At 42.2% G+C, this 19,509-nt stretch overlaps 1 protein-coding gene across 17 annotated transcripts in view; it reads right to left on the bottom strand.

Annotated features, from left to right (window-relative positions):
• The window catches only part of LOC137306476 (neurexin-2-like), a 1,403,359-nt gene that overhangs the window by 848,779 nt on the left and 535,071 nt on the right, over positions 1 to 19,509 (bottom strand). For 13 of the 17 annotated variants that reach the window (XM_067975733.1, XM_067975727.1, XM_067975734.1 and 10 more), the window contains 2 exons: positions 13,586 to 13,612; positions 6,641 to 6,760 (listed from right to left, as the gene is read on the bottom strand). In XM_067975733.1, coding sequence (XP_067831834.1) covers positions 6,641 to 6,760; positions 13,586 to 13,612 — 147 coding nt within the window. Of the gene's footprint in view, positions 1 to 6,640; positions 6,761 to 8,295; positions 8,305 to 11,219; positions 11,229 to 13,585; positions 13,613 to 19,509 lie in introns of all 17 variants that reach the window. The other 4 variants (XM_067975729.1, XM_067975718.1, XM_067975720.1 and 1 more) reach the window with 3 other exon arrangements.

Raw genomic sequence — 19,509 nt, 5'->3', positions numbered from 1 at the left:
CCAAAGCATCTCCCCAGATTATGTGCTCATGTTCTGGAGTGGAACACATGACCACTTCAGTCAGAGCTCACCATTGCAGTACTAATTGATCTTAGTGAACTTTTGATTGGACCAGTTCCCGATCATCAAATTTTCATTTGCACTGACATCCTAGCTGACTTCTTAATACAGCCTTTCAAGGTTACAGGGATCGTAGATATGCAAAAGACTTTGACCCTCAAGTATCAATATGAATTGCTTGGTTAATGAGTTAATCTTTTCTCTGACCATTGTTTGTGTCTCTTCCTTCCTTGTCTAAAAAAAAGATTTACTAGAATGGTGAGGGACTTTAGTTACATGGATAGACTGTTAGAAGCTGGGGTTGTTCTCCTTAGAGCAGAGAAGGTTGAGAGGAGATTTCAAAATCATGACGGGTTTAGATAAAGTAAATAAATCTCAACTGAAAGATGGCACCTCCAACAATGCAGCACTCCGACGTTACTGAACTGAAATGCCAGCTTGGCATTTACACAGCGAGTAGTTATGATCTGGAATGCGCTGCCTGAAAGGGTGGGGAAGCAGATTCAATTGTGGCTTTCAAAAAGGAATTGGATAAATACTTGAAGGGAAAAAATTTGCAGGGCTACGGGGAAAGAGCGGGGGAATGGGACTAACTGGATTGCTCTTACAAAGAGCCGGCACGGGCTCGATGGGCCGAATGGCCTCCTTCTGTGCTGTAACCATTCTGCGATCCTATGAACACTTCCCCTCGGCCATCAGCAATAAATCAGCACAAATAGGAACCAAACACTTTTCACTCTCTCTATCATTTGGTACTTTACTTCTTTGAATTGCTCATGCGACTGTCTTTCTAGTCCAATTTCCCTATACATTGTCTCCCAGCTGAGAAAACAGGTTAGTGATCTCCTTCCACTATCGGGTTCAGCTGTAAGAGGCCCTCTTGTGAACTAAACCGTCAGAGATAGGAGATGGGAGCAGGGTGGGCACATGGTATTAGGACTACTGCTCATGTGGAGGACAAACACCAACACGGACTAGTTGAGCCAAATTGTCTGTTTCTGTGTGGTAATTTCTATATAATTCTATGCACCAGAACTTTTAGTAACAGGAAATGCTATTAGGCCCAGCAGCCCTACCCTTTCTGCAGATTCACCCCATCTTCGACATATCCTCAATTCTTCTCTCTCCAGAAATATATCTAATTATCTTATGAATCCGTTTGTTTCAATCGTAAACTTATCTAACGATACTATTACCCTTTTGGATGAAAAAGTTCCAATCAACTTCCCTCCTTACTCTTAAATTTCTAAGTTAGGATAAATCGTGTGATAGTTAGGTGACGCCAAGCCGGAGTTTAAAGAGCTGGTAAATTGTGGGAGGAAGGAGGGTCGGAGGCAGGTGAGAAGCTCTGGATTTTTGAAGTCCAGAGAAAAATGGGGTTAGAACAGGGGGCCGCGCCATGAAGCTGATATTAACACGATGTAGGAAGGAGAAAGAGATTGAGTGAAAAAAAAATGACACTTGCATAGCACTGACAGAAGTACCGACAGAAAAAAGAATCAGACAAGGAAAGGGAGAATCAAGGCCAGAAGGATTGCCTACTAGGTGACAAGCTTTCTCTTGCATCCTGCTCAGGAGGGGTGCAAGGCAAATCTTTGATGCTACAGTTGCATTCATAATGTATGAACGACTGGATATCACAAGATGCCCTGATGCACTGTTAGGAAAGCAATCTCCCCGACATGTGCACGGATAGATGCCATGCCATGTACAAATTTCATCCCTAGAGGGACACCATGCGGAAATAAATTCCATCGTTGGTGCATTGCAACCTATTATCACACTGCCTCATGCCAGTCAAGTTGGATTGGTTGGCAAAGAATTTCATTGGTAAAGCAGGGTCTTTAAGATAAAAAGAAAACCTGCAATTGTTGGAAATCAAATGAAAATAGAAAATTCACAGCAGGTCAGTGAACATCTGAAAAAAATGAGACAAGAAACATAGGTTAATAATTTAGGGTGGGAAAGTTAAATATTTCAGTTTTGGATGCGAGTGGACCTGTTCTGTTTCCCAATATCTTCTGTTTCTACTTTAGAATCTTCTTGCCCAAGCTTTATTGGATTCACTGGCATAACAGATTCTGCAGGCACAAGGAAATCTGACTCCCTAGTTTGGGTGATAGTTTAACACCTGCTACCTCACACAGTGATTCTTGCTGTGGCACTGGTCACTTAGATATCAAAATATAAACATCAAAGTGTCGCTGGCGTTACTAATGGTATTTAAGTGATCAGTGGTACCGATGCATGGTACGGAAGATGGAAGAGATGTATCTTCCAAAGGCTTGACCAGTTTGTCGGTCAGTATAAAAGACTTGCATTTCTACCATGACCTCAGGACATCCCAAAGCCTTTCACAGCCAATGAAGTACTTTTGAAGGTATAGTCATTGTTGTAACGTAGGTAATTTGCACACAGCAAACTCCCACAAACAGCAATGAGATAATGACCAGATAATCTATGTTAGTGATGTTGGTTGAGGGATAAATATTGTCCCAGGACACCTGGGAGAATTACCCTGCTCTTCTACAAAATAGTGTTATGGGATTTTTTACATCCACCTGAGAGGGCAGACGGAGCCTCGGTTTAACATCTCATCCGAAAGACGGCACCTCCGACAGTGCAGCACTCCCTCAGTACTGCAGCTATTACTCCCAGTACAAGGAAGTCCAATTGCTTCTTGGCTTGTTTTGTACATCAAACACTTGAGAAAGCCAGCATGGATGTAGCACTGGTATGGGAGAGTTCGCATTTTTCTCTCTCACCATTTCCTCCCATTGTTATTTACTGGTGTAACTTTTATGGTTTTTAATCAAAAAATCCTTCAGTAAAAAGTGAAGAAAAATGCACACACCTTTTGGCACAGACGTTTTCACCATGTGTTCTTATTCGGTACTTATTTCACTTCCTTTGGTTTAACGTCCTATATGTGGCTCAATGTCTGGTGGACACCACACGGCAACATTTCCCTGAGGGTGTTCCCCATCTCCCGCTGTAACTTCAGCGGGAGATCTGAGATACGGCGTAAACAGCCATGGCAGGAGATCGGGAGAACCTCTGTGGGAACGGTCCCCCCATGCCTGAGGGGCTGAACAGCAGATGTAGTCAGTAGAAGAGGTGTTCAATTGGACTATCTCTTTCTGTAGCTGGTTGAAGTCCTGAGAAAATAGCCTGAGAGAAACCTATAGCAGGGGGATGAGGTACTCAGTTCCTGACAGGCACGAGCACTGCTTGTGCCATGAATCACAACCTTCTGCGAGGCAAAAAATGTTTCTACTGTGACAAGTTTGCATTTTCTGTCCATGTACTTAGCCTGGGTCTTTTTCCATGGTACACCTGTGATAGTCATTCAACCATCTCGAATGGAACCATTTTGAATTGTATTAATTGATCAATCCCCTCCCCCCCCACCCCCTCGTTACCATAAGGGGACAGCCTCCTCCTCAGCACAATGAGCACATTCCAGTGACAGAGGAATGTCCATGGACATAGTACATGTGGTCTGCTAGTCACATTTTCTTTTAACTTTTCCTTTTGTGTTCAACAAGGTGAGGGATGTTAGTGCTGGGCAATGGGAACACTTTCTACTTTGGACACCCAGGGTCAACATCAAGCACTCTCTGGGTCATCATTAGATGCAAGTAAAGCTCCCCCTACTATAACCCCCCTCCTCCAATGTTCTTCAGTCTCAGGCCCAGCCCCTGAAGAGTCCCCACCCTGCACAAATGTGACATTTTACATTTTTCACGCCAATCATCCGTTGACCTTTCTAGATGATATTGCCAAGATAGTGCAAATGAGGGAAAGTGTTGAGCTGGAGGCTACCTCAAACCCAATTCACAAGTCAATGGAGAGGAGACTTTCATCCCACCAGTTTGAGTTGGATTTAAATCCCAAAGGAGAAAACCAGTGTCTAACTCACTACATCAGCCCCTTCCATGCTGGTCACATTTCCGCAGTTTTTCAATTACCTCACCATCTGCCAAGGTTAAAGGTAGAAACAGTGAGCAGGGTTTCAGCGGTGGGATGCGATGAGATCATGCGCTGAGTTCTGATATTAGCTTTACTATTGATGAAACTATTAATAGCCAAATGCTCCACATGGAAAGACATAAGTGCCGAGTTTTCAGCAGGATTCACTTTATGAAAATAACTCAATGAAGGGAGACAGCAAAGTTTGGGCATTTGGTAAGTTCCCAGATATGGAAACCTGGAGCACCAAACTAAAACAACCAGACAGGGAAGACAACAAGCAGCTAACATCAGCAGAAAAACACAAGGCCATGAAATGGAAAGTGTCCTTCTCTACACAATAGCTGACTCACGGATACTGTAGGTTTTGTGACATGCTTCATGACAAGATGAAAGTTCCCATTTGATTGTAGAGAATGAAGAAATGAGGGAAATTTGGTTCAAACAAACATAGCACAGGTCAAGAATGATAAAATGGTCCCAACTGTCTCCACATTTATTTTAAATATATACTCTTATGTGGACTTTTAAAATACTTAGTGCTGTACATTTTTGTTTAGTCATCAGATTCGCTCAGTTGATAGCACGCTCACCTGAGTCAGAAAGTTGTAGATCCAATCCCCACTACTACAGACTTGAGCACCTAGGCCAAGCTGGCATTTCAGTTCAGTAACATCGGAGTGCTGCATTGTTGGAGGTGCCATCTTTCAGTTGAGATGTTAAACTAAGGCCCCATCTACCTGCTCAGGTAAAAGACTCCAAGGCATTCTTTGAAGAACAGTGGGGAGTTCTCCTAGTGTCCTGGCCAATATTCCTCCCTCAACCAACATCTGCTGTATGTGGAGACCTTGCTCTGCACAAATCGGTTGTCCCATTTGCCTACATATCAGTGAGAGCACTTCAAAAGTAACCTATTGGTTGTAGAGTTCTTTGGGACATTCTGAGGACATGATAGGATGCTTATAAAAATATATATCTTTCTGTTGTTTCATTGTTACTTCCATCTTATTTGTAAAAACTTTCACAGAAGAAATGCATTCAAATAAAAGCTGGAGAATGTTACACTGCCTTCTGTGTAGTTGGAAGATTAGACCAGATAGATCTGGATGAGAAAGGCCTTTCAGATCAGCCTTCTGGAAAAACCTATATTCGGCCCATCACCGCACCGAATCCTTAATAAAATGCCTCCACTGCTCTCCCTGGAAGTTCATCCCACATGTTAAAACGCTCTTTATACGAAGAGCTTTGACATTGGTCCTAAATGAACGTGCCTTTCACCAGTTTGCGTCTGGTGCTGCCTCGTCCCTTTTTGAAGTAGCGTTCCACATTCACCTTTTCTATACCATTTACTATTTCTATTAGGTCCTGTCTCAGTTCCCTCCCATGTGTATTCCACTCAGCATGAAGTGATATTTCTTCGATTTTCTATTTGTAGAGAAATGTTAAAAGCGAGCAGGAAGGATGTGATTACCATTTCATTCCAAATACAAAACAGTAAATCTTTCCGTTCAGATTTTGCTCTCCATTTGTCAGACAGGACCACAGTGTCCTCTCCTGGCAAAGAGTTAGTACAACAATTATATTTTTCTGCCGACAGAATATTCCTCCCCGGTTATAGAAAGGATAAGGCAGGATCATAAGATAGTTTGATTGGATCCCATCCTTCCAGATCTCCATATTACAGGTGTTTTTTCACTGGGTCCAGTGTCCTGGCCTTAACCATTCTTCCTGATAGAAGAATCAGGTGTTAGTTGTGGCTCAGTGGTAGTAATCTCGACTTTGAGTCAGAAAGTTGTGGTTCAAGTGCCACTCCAGAAAGCTTTCAACACCTGCTGGGGCCTGTGAACAGGCTCTTTTCTCCAGAAAAGAGAAGAGAAGCCTGAGGGGTGACCTGACAGAGGTCTTTAAGATAACGAAAGGGTTCGATAGGGTAGGCGTAGAGAAAATATTTCCACTTGTGGGTGAGTCCAAAACTAGGGGCAGTAAATATAGGATAATCACCAATAAATCCAATAAGGAATTCAGGAGAAACTTCTTTACCCAGAGACTGGTTAGGATGTGGAATATGCTACCTATATGCAGTAGCTGAGGCGAATAGAATAGATGCATTTAAGGGGAAGCTGAGGGAGAAAGGAATAGAAGGATATGCTGATTGGGTGAGATGAGGAGGCTTGTGTGGAGCATAACCACTGCATGGCCTGTTTCTGTGCTATAAATTTTATGTATGCAATTCTATGTTGGTGGCCATTTCGCAAATGGAACCTTAGGCAGCGAGCGCCCAGCAGACTATTCAACCATTGGTGTAGCATTACCTTCAAGCCTATGTTTGCTGTCCACCAACCTCCATGCAAACACACACTTTTCAGTAGTGATTGTTAGATCGTAATCAGGAGCAGGAACTCTGGCTGACCATTCCACTCACTAACCCAGGAAGCCAAGGCCAATTGTAGCACCCAGCCAAGATCAGTTAACTCGCCGTAGGGCACAGAAGAACACACTGGCATTCTGTTCACAGATTCTGATTGTTATAATGCTTTGTTGCTTATATGCTGTTCAGTGTGTTCAATTGGGGCAATGGCAACATTCGGGACCAAAACAGAAGCCTTACCTTCCACAGTGACGTTGTCCACAGACAGCTGCAGGCTCTTCCCACGCCGAACTACCCGGACAGTGTGCCACTCATTATCGTTTATCTTTTGTCCTGCGTACAGCATTTCAGGCCCTTTGCCTGTGTTACAACAGTTTGAACAGGCATTAGAGTAAAAAAAAAACACACACACACAGACAGACAAGGACTATCAGGCCTGAGGAAGAAAAAAAAAAGCAGATCAAATGTCAACCCACTTTATAAAGCACTCAACAGATATATGAAAAGGGTGTTTCATTGGACTGGTTGAGCAGTGTTTCCATTGATCAAAACAACCAAAGGAAATGTGCCCAATATCACAGGTTGTGGTGTCTGGAAAGCCTCAAGGGGTCTACTATTCTGTACAGACAAGACCACCCAAATTTCTTCTCATTAAGTGCTGGTTTATTGATAGTATATTGTAATGAATCCTCCTGTAATGTGGCCTATTGGAACCGGAGAACTGTCATGTGTCCTTTTGCCATTACAGAGCTGACTGCAATAAGCACCTCTTGTAATGGGGCCTTCTTTAGCATTGCAGAGCTGACTGCAATAAGCACCTCTTGTAATGGGACCTACTTTGGCATTGTAGAGCTGACTGCAATAAGCACCTCTTGTAATGGGGCCTACTTTGGCATTGTAGAGCTGACTGCAATAAGCACCTCTTGTAATGGGGCCTACTTTGGCATTGCAAAGCTGACTGTAATAAACATCTCCTGTAACGGGCCCTCTGCCGTTGCAGAGCTGACTAGAAATAAATTCCCTGTATTGGGGTTCTATTGGAATTGCAGGCTTAAATGCAACAGTATTGCTCATGGGAGCCTCTTTGGGGTAATAGACAGGGTCTACGTCAGAGCCTTGTAACTGGAACCTCCTCCCTCCCTCCATGTCCTGTCCAAGTGCCCAATCAACAGCACCTTGCATTGTGTAGGAATTGCGACAAAACTTTTTTCTTTTAAGTATGCCATTTTATCCTCATGTCTCAATCCATGGACTTGCATCTCCATCACGGAGAGGCCTATCCTGATGGTATCCAACATCTGCTAGCGGCCGGCCCAATTTGGTACATGTGAGCTACCATTCAGGCAGGGCATTTTCATCTTATTTTTCATCCCTGCTTGGCCACGGCTTGAAAACAGTAGAGAAAAAAAAAAATCAAACCTACATCCTCCCACACAGTGGCAGTAAGGATCAGTAATCAACTTGACCTCAATAAAGCAGAATTGCCCCCCATTTTAAATGCACTCTTCTTTTGGGTGTGGGGGAAATGAGAGGATCATCCATTGGCCAGTGAGAAACAAAACAATGTACGTGTGTGTGTAATCTACTTTGCCCTCCCCAACATCTCACCAAGAAGGTCATGACTGCCACCCCGTGACTGACTCAGGATCTATGTGATCAATCACTTCCAACTGGTTCCATTTCTAGTTCAGTGTTTATTTTACTACAAAGGACACAGACGGAAGGAGCACCGACCTTGCACCTCAGCAAGCTGCGCTGCCCACTCGCAGTGGCAACTTGTGGTAATCTCCGTACAGCAGGCCTGTGGCTCTTCTCAAAGTCGGCACCACAGTCAAGCCCAGTTCACTGCTCACCAGACGCCACACTTCCCAACTGGGTCATGAGGCCCGGGGAACCAAGGCTGACTTTTCTTTCCCCCAGCCCAGGGCACTTAAGCCAATTATAGCAGCACAAACTGCCACCTCACAGAGATCACCTTCAACTTTGCGAGTTTGTAAGACACTAGTCCGTATTAATGCCTTCAAGATAGATATGGCTCCAGACTGTCTTGCTGAAGGAAGTCCCTTTGTTTTGTTTCGCCCCCACCCACCGAGGTTACCATTTGGAATATTGTTTGAGTCATACCTGGGGATTGTTCCCCAGGACAGCCAACAGGAGGTGCTCAAGCCTGCTAACTGACCACCAGAGTGAAGTTCTCCAAGGCTAGCAAGAAGCAAAGACTTTTCACACATGAATAAATATCCACATCACTTCCAGCAGGATTCGAATTAGAGGCCACTGCAGCATTGGAATAAAGAACTTCAATTCAGCAAAGGAATGGCCTAGGCTGGAAATTGCAACGCTCAGGGTTGTAATCTAGAAACAAAATCAAATCCTACTCTCCAATGGACTTCACATCATGGCTTTCCTTGGAGTGGGCAATCCTGCCAGGAACATTTACAAGAGAGAAAGACAAAATGGTGAGGGGAAACGTCAGACTCCTTCTTGCTCATCAGTGCTCAGAAGTGTTAGCAACGACACTGGAGTACATTCAATGGACCACCGCACAGAAGGAGGCCTTTTGGCCCATTGTGTCTCTGCCGGCTTTTTGTGAAAACAAACCCAAACTAATCTCACGCCCGTGGTAATATCCAAGACTGAACGCACTGTGTTTGAATGTAGGCCATGTGAACCCACAGTGCTAGTTTGGAAGGGAGAAATTAAAAGACTGAATTGAAAAGACCTAATTATTCTTATACTACAGAGTGAGTGTAAGTAAAACAGAAAAGACTCGGCAGCTCTACACCACTAACTAGTAGCACATGGTCCCAAACAGGACCACACCCCTGATAAGGTCCTGTGCTTAACTGCAGTATCATGGAAAGGGGGCGTTTCTCCATAGAGCGAGAGGGAGAGTTACTGTTGTCCTCTATACCGCGAGTCCTTGTGCTGGTTATATAGAAACATGGATAGTAGCCTGGGAGGACATCATCTTCTTGCTCTTGTGATTTGGGGCTGCGGATGTTTTGATTTCTTCAATTTGATTTACTGTGGGGGAAAATTCATTGAAAACTTTAAGGTCTGTGCATCATGTGACACAGAGACAAACAACAGGCTTTTTGTCCTCAGGTTTTACAGTTGATAGATGTCTGGACAGCCCACGTAAGATCCAGGGTCAATCCAATCGGAAGGCAGACAATGGCAACCAGGAAAACAGGAGTTCCTGCAGATTGTTAGGAATGAACTTTCTATAACCTTTTAACGGAAAGGGAGAGAGGCGACGGAGGAAAGGGTAGGGGGAAGAGAAGAGAGAGACAAGGGGAAGTTGGGTGAGGGTGGGAAAGACTATGGTGGGAAGAGTAGAGTGAGTGAGTGACTGGGAAGGAGGAGAGAGACATGGAGACTGGGGGCGAGGGGAGTCAGAGAGAGAGAGAGAGAGACAAGAACACGAGAGATCAGTTTAAACCTCAATTTTTCTGGTTAGTTTGTTCAATGGAAGCTTCACTCAGGGCAAAGTTCTTGAATTGAAAGGATCAATTACCCAGTTTCCTGCGAGAACATCAGGCAGGCACCTGATGATTAACATTGTCTGTTTGAAGGATTGGTGGGGGAACATGGCACAGGATCTGTAAGGAGGGGGGAAATCTGAACAGAATGGAGGGAAGGGGGGAGGAAAAAGTGTTGGCATCGCGTGTCCAAATTCTGTCCCCTTCTTCTCCCATTCCCCTCAAACAAACAAAAAACAATTGCTGAAGTATTGTAAGATAGGCTGGTCATTCTGTGTGAGTTGTGCATGCTCATATTTGATGCAATGTACACTGCCCTCTTGTGGCATTAATAATTGTTCCAATCCTGATGAAATTTCACTTTGTATGTATTTGAGCAGCAAACAACGTCACACTGCCACCGCTCACTAGGTTTAAAAGAGGATTAGGGGCAGGAGCAGGATCGCTGCCCGATTCCTCAGTTCATGAAATTCATCAAAAGCCTCCACGTCACAAGGCACAGAAATAAGTTGAAAAAAAAAACATTTTTCTACTTCTTTTAAAAAAAAGTAACTTCATGTCGTCAGTTTTCCATTTTTAGAAACTTCCTCACTCTAAAAAGATACTGCCCAGGTCAAACCACATGGTGGAAAACAGATGTGCCATCTCTGCGTAGAGTCAAGTTGTTAACACAGCTGTTGTTCGGAAACAAGGGTTCTTGGTTAATGAGAGGACCGCAGAAAATATGGGAGGTCACAGTATTGGTCAGTATGTGTTTCAGTGAGGGGGCCTGATAATGTTTTTTTTGGGGGCGGGGTGAAGAGAAGAGATGAATACTGCTGTACAGATATTCCCTCCCCCAACTTACCATATTAGGAACAGGAGTAGTAGGCCATTCAGCCCCTCGAGCCTGTTCCACCATTCAATTAGATCATGGCTTATCCCCCATTGATCTCCTCAAAAGCCTTCTTGCCCATTCATGAGGATGAGGCAAGCCCAAGGATATCTTCACCATCATAAACAACTGCTGAATGGTCCTGATGGTGACATCACCACAAGTTCTTGGGACTCTGAGCAACATGAACCTGTCTGTCCTAATGTGGACATGTTGGCTGCTCACTCGAGCACAAAGGTCCTTGTGCAAGTTTGAAAAAAAATTCTGTAACAACAGGAAGCCATTACCTTTGCTCCTATATCTTTTACTATAGGTTAATGACATCTTGGAGGCTTTAAAAGGTCAAAGTATGACGTGGGTATCTGTTCAGACCTGTCTCCTCCCCCAAGGAGAGATTAATGGATGCTGCACATTCCAGTCAGATTGCAGTTACTGATAATTTGTCACCTACGTGAGGGACTAACTGCTGCTTCTCGCTCATTTAAAAAGATTCCCCGCAAAGTCATCTGGGAGAGTTGGCAACTATGGAGAAAATGTATAATGCCGTGATCCATAATTAGGGAATCCTCCCTGCTGCAACCAAAAAAAAAAGACATTCCAGATTGAATGAAGGGACAGTTGTTCTCACAAAGTAGTCATTGGGCTGCTTAATGCCAGGGAGGAGAATTCCAGTACCCGCTTTGCTTTCTGGAACTCGCTGAAGGCAAACCATAAATTGCAGCAAAGCACTGCTTTTTTGTGATAACGGTGAATGAGGACCTGTATAAAATATGAGTACGTCATATTAGAACGAGGAGGAATTTTTAAAAAAAGACGCATAATTTTCCTGTGGTCCTACGAGGTTTGTGCCATGACAGGTCTTTGCTCGTGTAAATGGAGCACCATCTGGGGGCGGACAATTGGCAATGCAGCATTTCAATTTACTTCACAGGTCTTTACGACCTTTATGTGGAAGTTTCTGAAGGGTCAGGACTCCCCAAAGAGCAAAGTCTCGACCTGAAACCCCTTGAAAATTTTGCACACTGTCTTTCCAAAGGTTTGCTGTATACGTTTTTAAATTCTCACCTTCATGCTCGGGAATGTCCACAAGACATAAGCTGTGGAATATATTCCTCATTCAAATTTAGTTATAGGAATCATGATATCGGCTTACATAAATCTAATATTTTGAAACAAAAACTGTTCATTCAATTCCCTTTGAATGTGGGAAAAAAAGAATTAAGGCAAGCACCAACTTCAGACATTTACTCAAATCCTGCATGTGTGTGGCCGACGGCATTAAGACAATCACAGTAGTATTTAAACTCTATTCAGATTATTACTAACCAGTTACTTTTCTGTAATGAAATGCATTGAGTCAATTAAAGAGAGAAAATCCCTTTTTCCAATCAACATGTTTATAATCTTCAAAAAGCAGCAGCAGTCGCTGTGCCTCTGGTTAAAGGAGACAGTTGCAATATTTTATTTGATCTTTTCACATTGCTCTTTTCTCTTACAATGTAGTTCAGTTTGGTACCTCGCAGGCTAGTTGATCTTTATTGGTGCGCTACAAGCAATGGGCCTCTCCCAATATGAATGATATCTCCCCATTGAGATACCCACACCCACAGGGCAAGTTTCTCCCTTCCCTGCTCACAGATGTTGACTCTTGCTGGGGCACAGTTCCATGAGCCTCGCCCAAGTAGTCACTTGACATGAGCGAACTTTCACAGCGGATGCTGGCAAGCTACTGGACAGCAGGCAGCAGTGCAGTCGAGCCAAATGTTGTCAGCACACACGCACTTCCAGTAGAGGTCGCTGGACAGTGAGAAAATACAGGAATCCCGACCGATTCGCCCCTCCATAATCCATGATCATTGTGCTGCCCCTACTGTGGCCTGGCTGAGACGAGCTAACTCAGCACAGACCAGGGATTGAACTCAAACCTTCCTGATCCATATGGCTCAGTTACTCCCTGGCTAAACTGACTGATTTTCTCCAGTGAAGCTATCTTGCTGCAGAGCGTCTTTAGCAGAAACCACCACTATTAATGTATTGAATAAATTAACCAATAATCTCAAAAACTCAAACGCTAGAAGGACTTGCTACGTTATAGGTGTAGATGAAAAAATACAATAGTCTGTTCACTGGGTGGAAAGTCTTATAATTGAGATTCCGAGCAATGGTTTCCTTCTAGATGACTCCAATTTAACACATAACTGTCAAGCACTTGGAATATATCAGTCAATCTTCTACTACATTGGTAGTCCTGCTGATTACAGGCCATGTAACCAATTATGTTTATTCTATGCTGTTTATATTTCAGAGGGGAAAGACACCGATGAAAATATGGGTGAAACCTGAAGGCCCAGAGATCTATCCAAAAAAACATTTCCATATTACTTTAAATTCATCATTCTTGCTTTGGTCCAATTCACAACCTCGGCCCTGCCCCGAGATACCAGTTGAGAGAGGAGCTCAGAACCGTACAACACACAAGTCAACCCTTCTTTCGGACTTAGGAACAAAAGTGGTGGTTCTAGGCAGGAGAACATTTGCGAATGTCAAGCTGGGATTGTGTTTAGCCGATTTGATTCATTCTCATCCTCTCAACTGGGGGTTATTCAGCTTAAGAAAAAAGGGTTAAAAGATCAGAGATTATGGTCAACATTGCTCAGTCTCCAGCCATTCTTCTTTTTATTTGAGTTTTATCATTTTTTAGTTAGACTGACCCAAAAAAAGGATTTTCTCTCTTTAACATCCATTCCATTTTCCCGATAAGATAACAATTCACCTTTTTCATAATAAACGTAAGACAATAATATATAAAGTTGAACAGTGACTTACTGGGATTACAGTTAGTCCTGACACAGTCTGGATGGGGAAAGAAACGATGAAGAAAAAGAAACTGGATTTAAGTCCTTCAAGGTAACTTCTGCAGACATCCAATAATAATTACAGCCCACCCTTCCGGGGACAGACACGTGTCAATGTGGCCATTTCACATCAGCATTCATAGTCTTTCAGGAATACCATTTATTACAGCAATAACTAAAATTGACAACATCGACAGTGATATAGTGGTAATAAAAGGCTATGTTAAGTATGCTTATAATAAAGAGGTCTATTTAAACCTTTCCAGCCATTTCTAAACCAGAAAGAAGCTTTTCCAAATGAGCTATAACAACTCATTCAATCCAGTTTATACATCATTCAATTCAGCTCGACCCAATTTATCCTAATTTAATCGAAGCCAACCCAGTTTATTCATAATTCAATCCAGCTCAGTGTAACCTAATCAAACCCAATCAACCCGTCTTAGCTGATCTTCTATCCCACTCTATAATTTTCATTCAATTTAATCCAATTTATCTCAGTGCAGTTTAATCTAACCCAATACAGTTGAACCCAGTTTGACTTAATCTAATCCTATCCAACTCCACTCCATTTAACCTAAGTCAAACCAAACTATTTGACCTAAGTCAATCCAAACTATTTAACCTAACTCAATCCAAACTATTTAACCTAAGTCACTCCTAACTATTTAACCTAACTCAATCCAAACTATTTAACCTATGTCAATCCAAACTATTTAACCTAACTCAATCCAAACTATTTAACCTAAGTCAATCCAAATTATTTAACCTAACTCAATCCAAACTATTTAACCTAAGTCAATCCAACTATTTAATCTAACTCAATCCTAACTATTTAACCTAACTCAATCCAAACTATTTAACCTATGTCAATCCAAACTATTTAACCTAAGTCAATCCAACTATTTAACCTAACTCAATCCAAACTATTTAACCTAAGTCAATCCAAATTATTTAACCTAACTCAATCCAAACTATTTAACCTAACTCAATCCAAACTATTTAACCTAAGTCAATCCAAATTATTTAACCTAACTCAATCCAAACTATTTAACCTAAGTCAATCCAAATTATTTAACCTAACTCAATCCAAACTATTTAACCTAAGTCAATCCAAATTATTTAACCTAACTCAATCCAAACTATTTAACCTAAGTCAATCCAAATTATTTAACCTAACTCAATCCAAATTATTTAACCTAACTCAATCCAAACTATTTAACCTAAGTCAATCCAAATTATTTAACCTAGCTCAATCCAAATTATTTAACCTAAGTCAATCCATACTATTTAACCTAAATTGATCCAAACTATTTAACCTAACCCAATCGAGTTTAACTTAAATCAATCCTATTTAACTCAATCCTATTTAAACAAACCCAGTTTAACCTAATTCGATCCCATTTTATTTAATTCAGTTCAGTTTAACTAAATCCAATGTAATCCAGTTCAACTCACTTCAACCCAACCCAAAATAATCTAATTAGTCCAATTTATTGACTGACGAAAGTCTGGATTGGAGGTGTTTCTGGTCACAATATTTAGATGGCCACAAGCTTGGACAGGAAAGAGTTAAAGTGGACCATCTGACTAATAGTTTTATTTTATTCATATCTATGGAAATGCATTATGAGTATGAAGCAGACTAAAAAGCTATTTTCTCTCCTTTGACAAAATAGAAAAAAAGAAAATAATTTCAATCAAATGTAAGTCTTCGAGAACCTTCAAAACATCCTGCAAAATGGCCACTAGTAACCCCAGCCACACAGCAGGCAATCCTAGAATTCACCGTTTGTCTTTGGCCTCATCATTTATCAATATATTTAAGGCAAGGACTGCGCTCAACTGAGAAAGAACATGGTCTAAATTGTTTTGACCCCGTGCTCTATCACAGTGATTACAGCAATGCCTTATCGGGATAGCACAGCACGGTACTATACAAAAGTGTCCTCAAGAACAATGAATGAACCATAAAGCATTGTTTAGTCAAAGGTTTGAAATAATGGAGTTGAACTTTGCCCACTTAGACATTCAATTTTCTCGCTCTGTTTTTATTACAACCAGGGGTGTCTGGTATCTCAAATGGATTATGTCAGCAGTCTCTGTTAAAAGCTCCTTCGCTCCCCAGCGCTAGTGCTGGAGTCATCCATTGGAATTCACCTTTAGTGTCTCACTGTATTAATACAGTGAATTCACTGTAGAGATACCTCAAACGTATAGTACACCTCAAGGAGTTAATCTGGGAATGTAGCTGGGTCTTGACACTTTGAAACATTGGGATAGATTTTTAAGTTGCCGCTCAGGTTTAGAGCTGGCACTGCCGTTACAGAAACCACACGGTTTTCGTTTCCAATGAAATCACAGAATGACATAGAATTTACAGCACAGAAACAGGCCATTCGGTCCAACTGGTCCATGCCGGTCTTTATGCTCCACCCTATCAGTATATCCTTCTATTCCTTTCTCCCTCGTGTGTTTATCTAGCTTCCCCTTAAATGCATCTATGTTGTTCGCCTCAACTACTCCTTGTGGTAGCGAGTTCCACATTCTAACCACTCCCTGAGTAATTAAGTTTCTCCTGAATTCCTTATTGGATTTATTAGTGGAGATTATTAATGGAGATAAAAATTGGGCCGTTTCCATAATGGGCATCTGATCCACACCAGTTCTTATGCCCGAGCAGCAAGTTGAAAATCTACCCCAGTATTTATCCTGAAGGGCTTCAGAGCTGAAAGTTCGAATTATTTTCCACATCTCCCGACCCAGGTCTTACACTCCCCGCCTGCACCAGTTACTCACCCTACCGTTTGTAGAGATACAAGTTTCTAGGGTGTTTAAAAGGCAGTTGAACACTGGGCTGGGAGAGTTGGAATACAGGGTGGGTAGGTTTTCCATGGACCAACTGGCTTTCTCTTGTCCTTGACTTTTCTTATGCTCCTGTCTCAACCTTGCTTCCTTTGCTGACTGACATTTTAATGTCAAAATTCTTGATACTTGGGTTGAATGCCTTAAGTTTCCCCGCTACATTCCCCTGCCACATGTTACAGCTTTACAAGAATTCTCTCCCTTCCTGGTTGCATTTGAACCCAAGAATCCATAAGTGTCGATGGTAGCTGCACGTTATGGCATTTCTGCCTGTGCTATTTCAAACAACACCAAAACAATTTGCCAACTTCTGAACTTTCCCATATTCGCCTTAATCGTATCACTAAATTTAAATCTCAGGTTTCATTCCGGACACAAAACAACGCAGAACTTTCCTCGCCTGACTTCCAGCCCTTCTCTCCTGAAAACAGTGACCCATGCTGGGGTGAAGTTCCACAAGGGTTGGTCACCCTCGGGCACCTGATCCAAGTGGCCATTCATTCTTTATGCATGAGACGAGATAATGAGTGTCAGCGTGCTATTTTACAATGTGGGGCATCATCAACAGGTCACTGCACAGCAATCAGGGGCAGGAGCTCTGGATAATTTTGCACCGTCCCAAATTAGGGTCAGTTGTAGAATATCTATTATGTCCTGATGAGAGAGCAACTTAACTCAGCAAGGGTCGTGGTTTGAAACTGGAATCTTCCTGGTCTTTAAGACTCAGTTCAATACCAGCTAGTGCACTTACCATTGGAGCTATTGGACCACTTCCTTTTTCTCTATGATGTGAATTATGATTCCTGTTCATTTAGCGATCTTCCCCTCAGTTGACCTAATCTCATGTTCCTTGCCTACAACAGTCACTCATCTCACCCGTTGTTCCAACCTTGCTTCATATGCCCGCTGCTATTTTGAGTGTCAGCAAGCAGGACAAGAGGCACTGGTTCAAACAAATGAAGGGCAAAGTTACGAATGTCGTCAGAAAGTTCTTCACACAAGTGTGATCAACATGGACTCCTGAGTAAGATGTTGGGGGCATATATCCTGCAATCATTTAAGAACTTTTGGATGTTGTGGTTGGCAAACTCTATGGCCTTTCTCATAGTAAGTAAGGGCCAAGATGGGTCAAATGGTCTTTCTCATCTGTACCCACCTTGTGTCCTCAAAATTCAGAGTGAAAGCCTGGCAGGTTCCTGAGATTCCTCTAGCTAGAGGCTCCAAATGTTAACAGTTGGTTTGAAGTTGGCTTTTGCCAGAAATAAATGCTTCTCAACCTCCTTTGGAATAACTGAAGGTTTTTATGGCACCATCGTTCTTGAGGACTTCCATTAAAGAGAGCCATTTTGGGTCATTTCTAATGGGTCTGGGGTTCAACACGTGTTGTCAACCGCAACAGAAAAGTGGACGCAAACAGCCACGGACCAAATGTCCTTCCCTTGCCCCGCAGTGAAGGAACCCCGCTGTCACATTGTAAATCAAATGATAAGTGTTTGTGTGATTCAATTGAAAGTGAGATAAAGATGTGGATCTGACAGGTTAACACTGAGTCCGTACACCTCTTTAGTGTATTTTAGCCAAACAATTCATAATTTGAACACGAAGGAGCCTACCTAATTTGCTGGCTGAGGAGATCTTTGGTTTGAACAATATAGAGAATGTATATCTTTCCATTGTCCATTTGGCATCTCTTACCTTCCTGCATGCTTCATAGGTAAAGCAAATGAAAGGGGCAGTTAACCAATCCAAATAAATCCAGATTTAGGCAGATTGTCCATGTGAGGTTGCACACCATGTCCTGCAACCTTAACCTGCAAGGCAGCGTTTGACGATATGGCTGCTAGTTCAGATACTTTAGATCAGAGCATCTGATCAAAAGGCCAGAAGCAAAGACCCAGGTGTCCGTTTGGATGATCTGTACGTACATGGGAGACGTCAGACTGAGTGGTTCCTGGATATAACAGATTGAAGATTTTTTTTCTGGCAGAAGTTTGGGTCACATAGCTCAGTGAAATGATGACTTTTCCTACCCCAGCAGGCACATTATTTTCTGAACTGTGCCGATCATATTTGGAAGCTGGGTTTATAACTGTCAGTGGGGAAAAGCAACTGTGCCAAAACGAAAAGGATATCAATTAAAGAGAGGTTGATGTCACTTCCTGTATTTCTGACTGCTGTGGGGCTATGACGTAAATCGGGCACCAAATGGGGAACTAATGGTCAGCGATAAGTCATCTGGTAATGTTTCGAGGCTTAATGCTGATGTTATACAAATTATTTTCTTAAAACTTAATAGCGTAATTCATAATATCATAGGGTAAAACAAACAACCACAGGGAACACACACAATCACAGGGCAATCATAATAACATGGGGTAATACACACAATCACAGGGCAATCATAATAACATGGGGCAATACACACAATCATAGGTCGACACACAATCATAGGGATATACACAATCATTGAGAAACACACACAATCATTGGGAAACACACACAATCATTGGGAAACACACACAATCATTGGGAAAAACACACAATAACAGGGGAAACACACACAATCACAGGGCAATACACACAATCATAGGGAAACACACACAATCATAGGGAAACACACACAATCATAGGGAAACACACACAATCATAGGGATATACACAATCATTGAGAAACATACACAATCATTGGGAAACACACACAATCATAGGGAAACACACACAATCATAGGGATATACACAATCATTGAGAAACATACACAATCATTGGGAAACACACACAATCATAGGGAAAAACACACAATAATGGGGAAACACACACAATAATGGGGAAACACACACAATAATGGGGAAACACACACAATCACAGGGCAATACACACAATCATAGGGAAACACACACAATAATGGGGAAACACACACAATCACAGGGCAATACACACAATCATAGGGAAACACACACAATCATAGGGAAAAACACACAATCATAGGGAAACACACACAATAATGGGGAAACACACACAATCACAGGGCA

The sequence above is a fragment of the Heptranchias perlo genome, chromosome 43 (genome assembly GCF_035084215.1).
Source record: "Heptranchias perlo isolate sHepPer1 chromosome 43, sHepPer1.hap1, whole genome shotgun sequence".
Taxonomy (NCBI): domain Eukaryota; kingdom Metazoa; phylum Chordata; class Chondrichthyes; order Hexanchiformes; family Hexanchidae; genus Heptranchias; species Heptranchias perlo.
The sequence above is the reverse complement of the archived record's forward strand: the minus strand, read 5'-3'. Positions and strand labels throughout refer to the sequence as shown.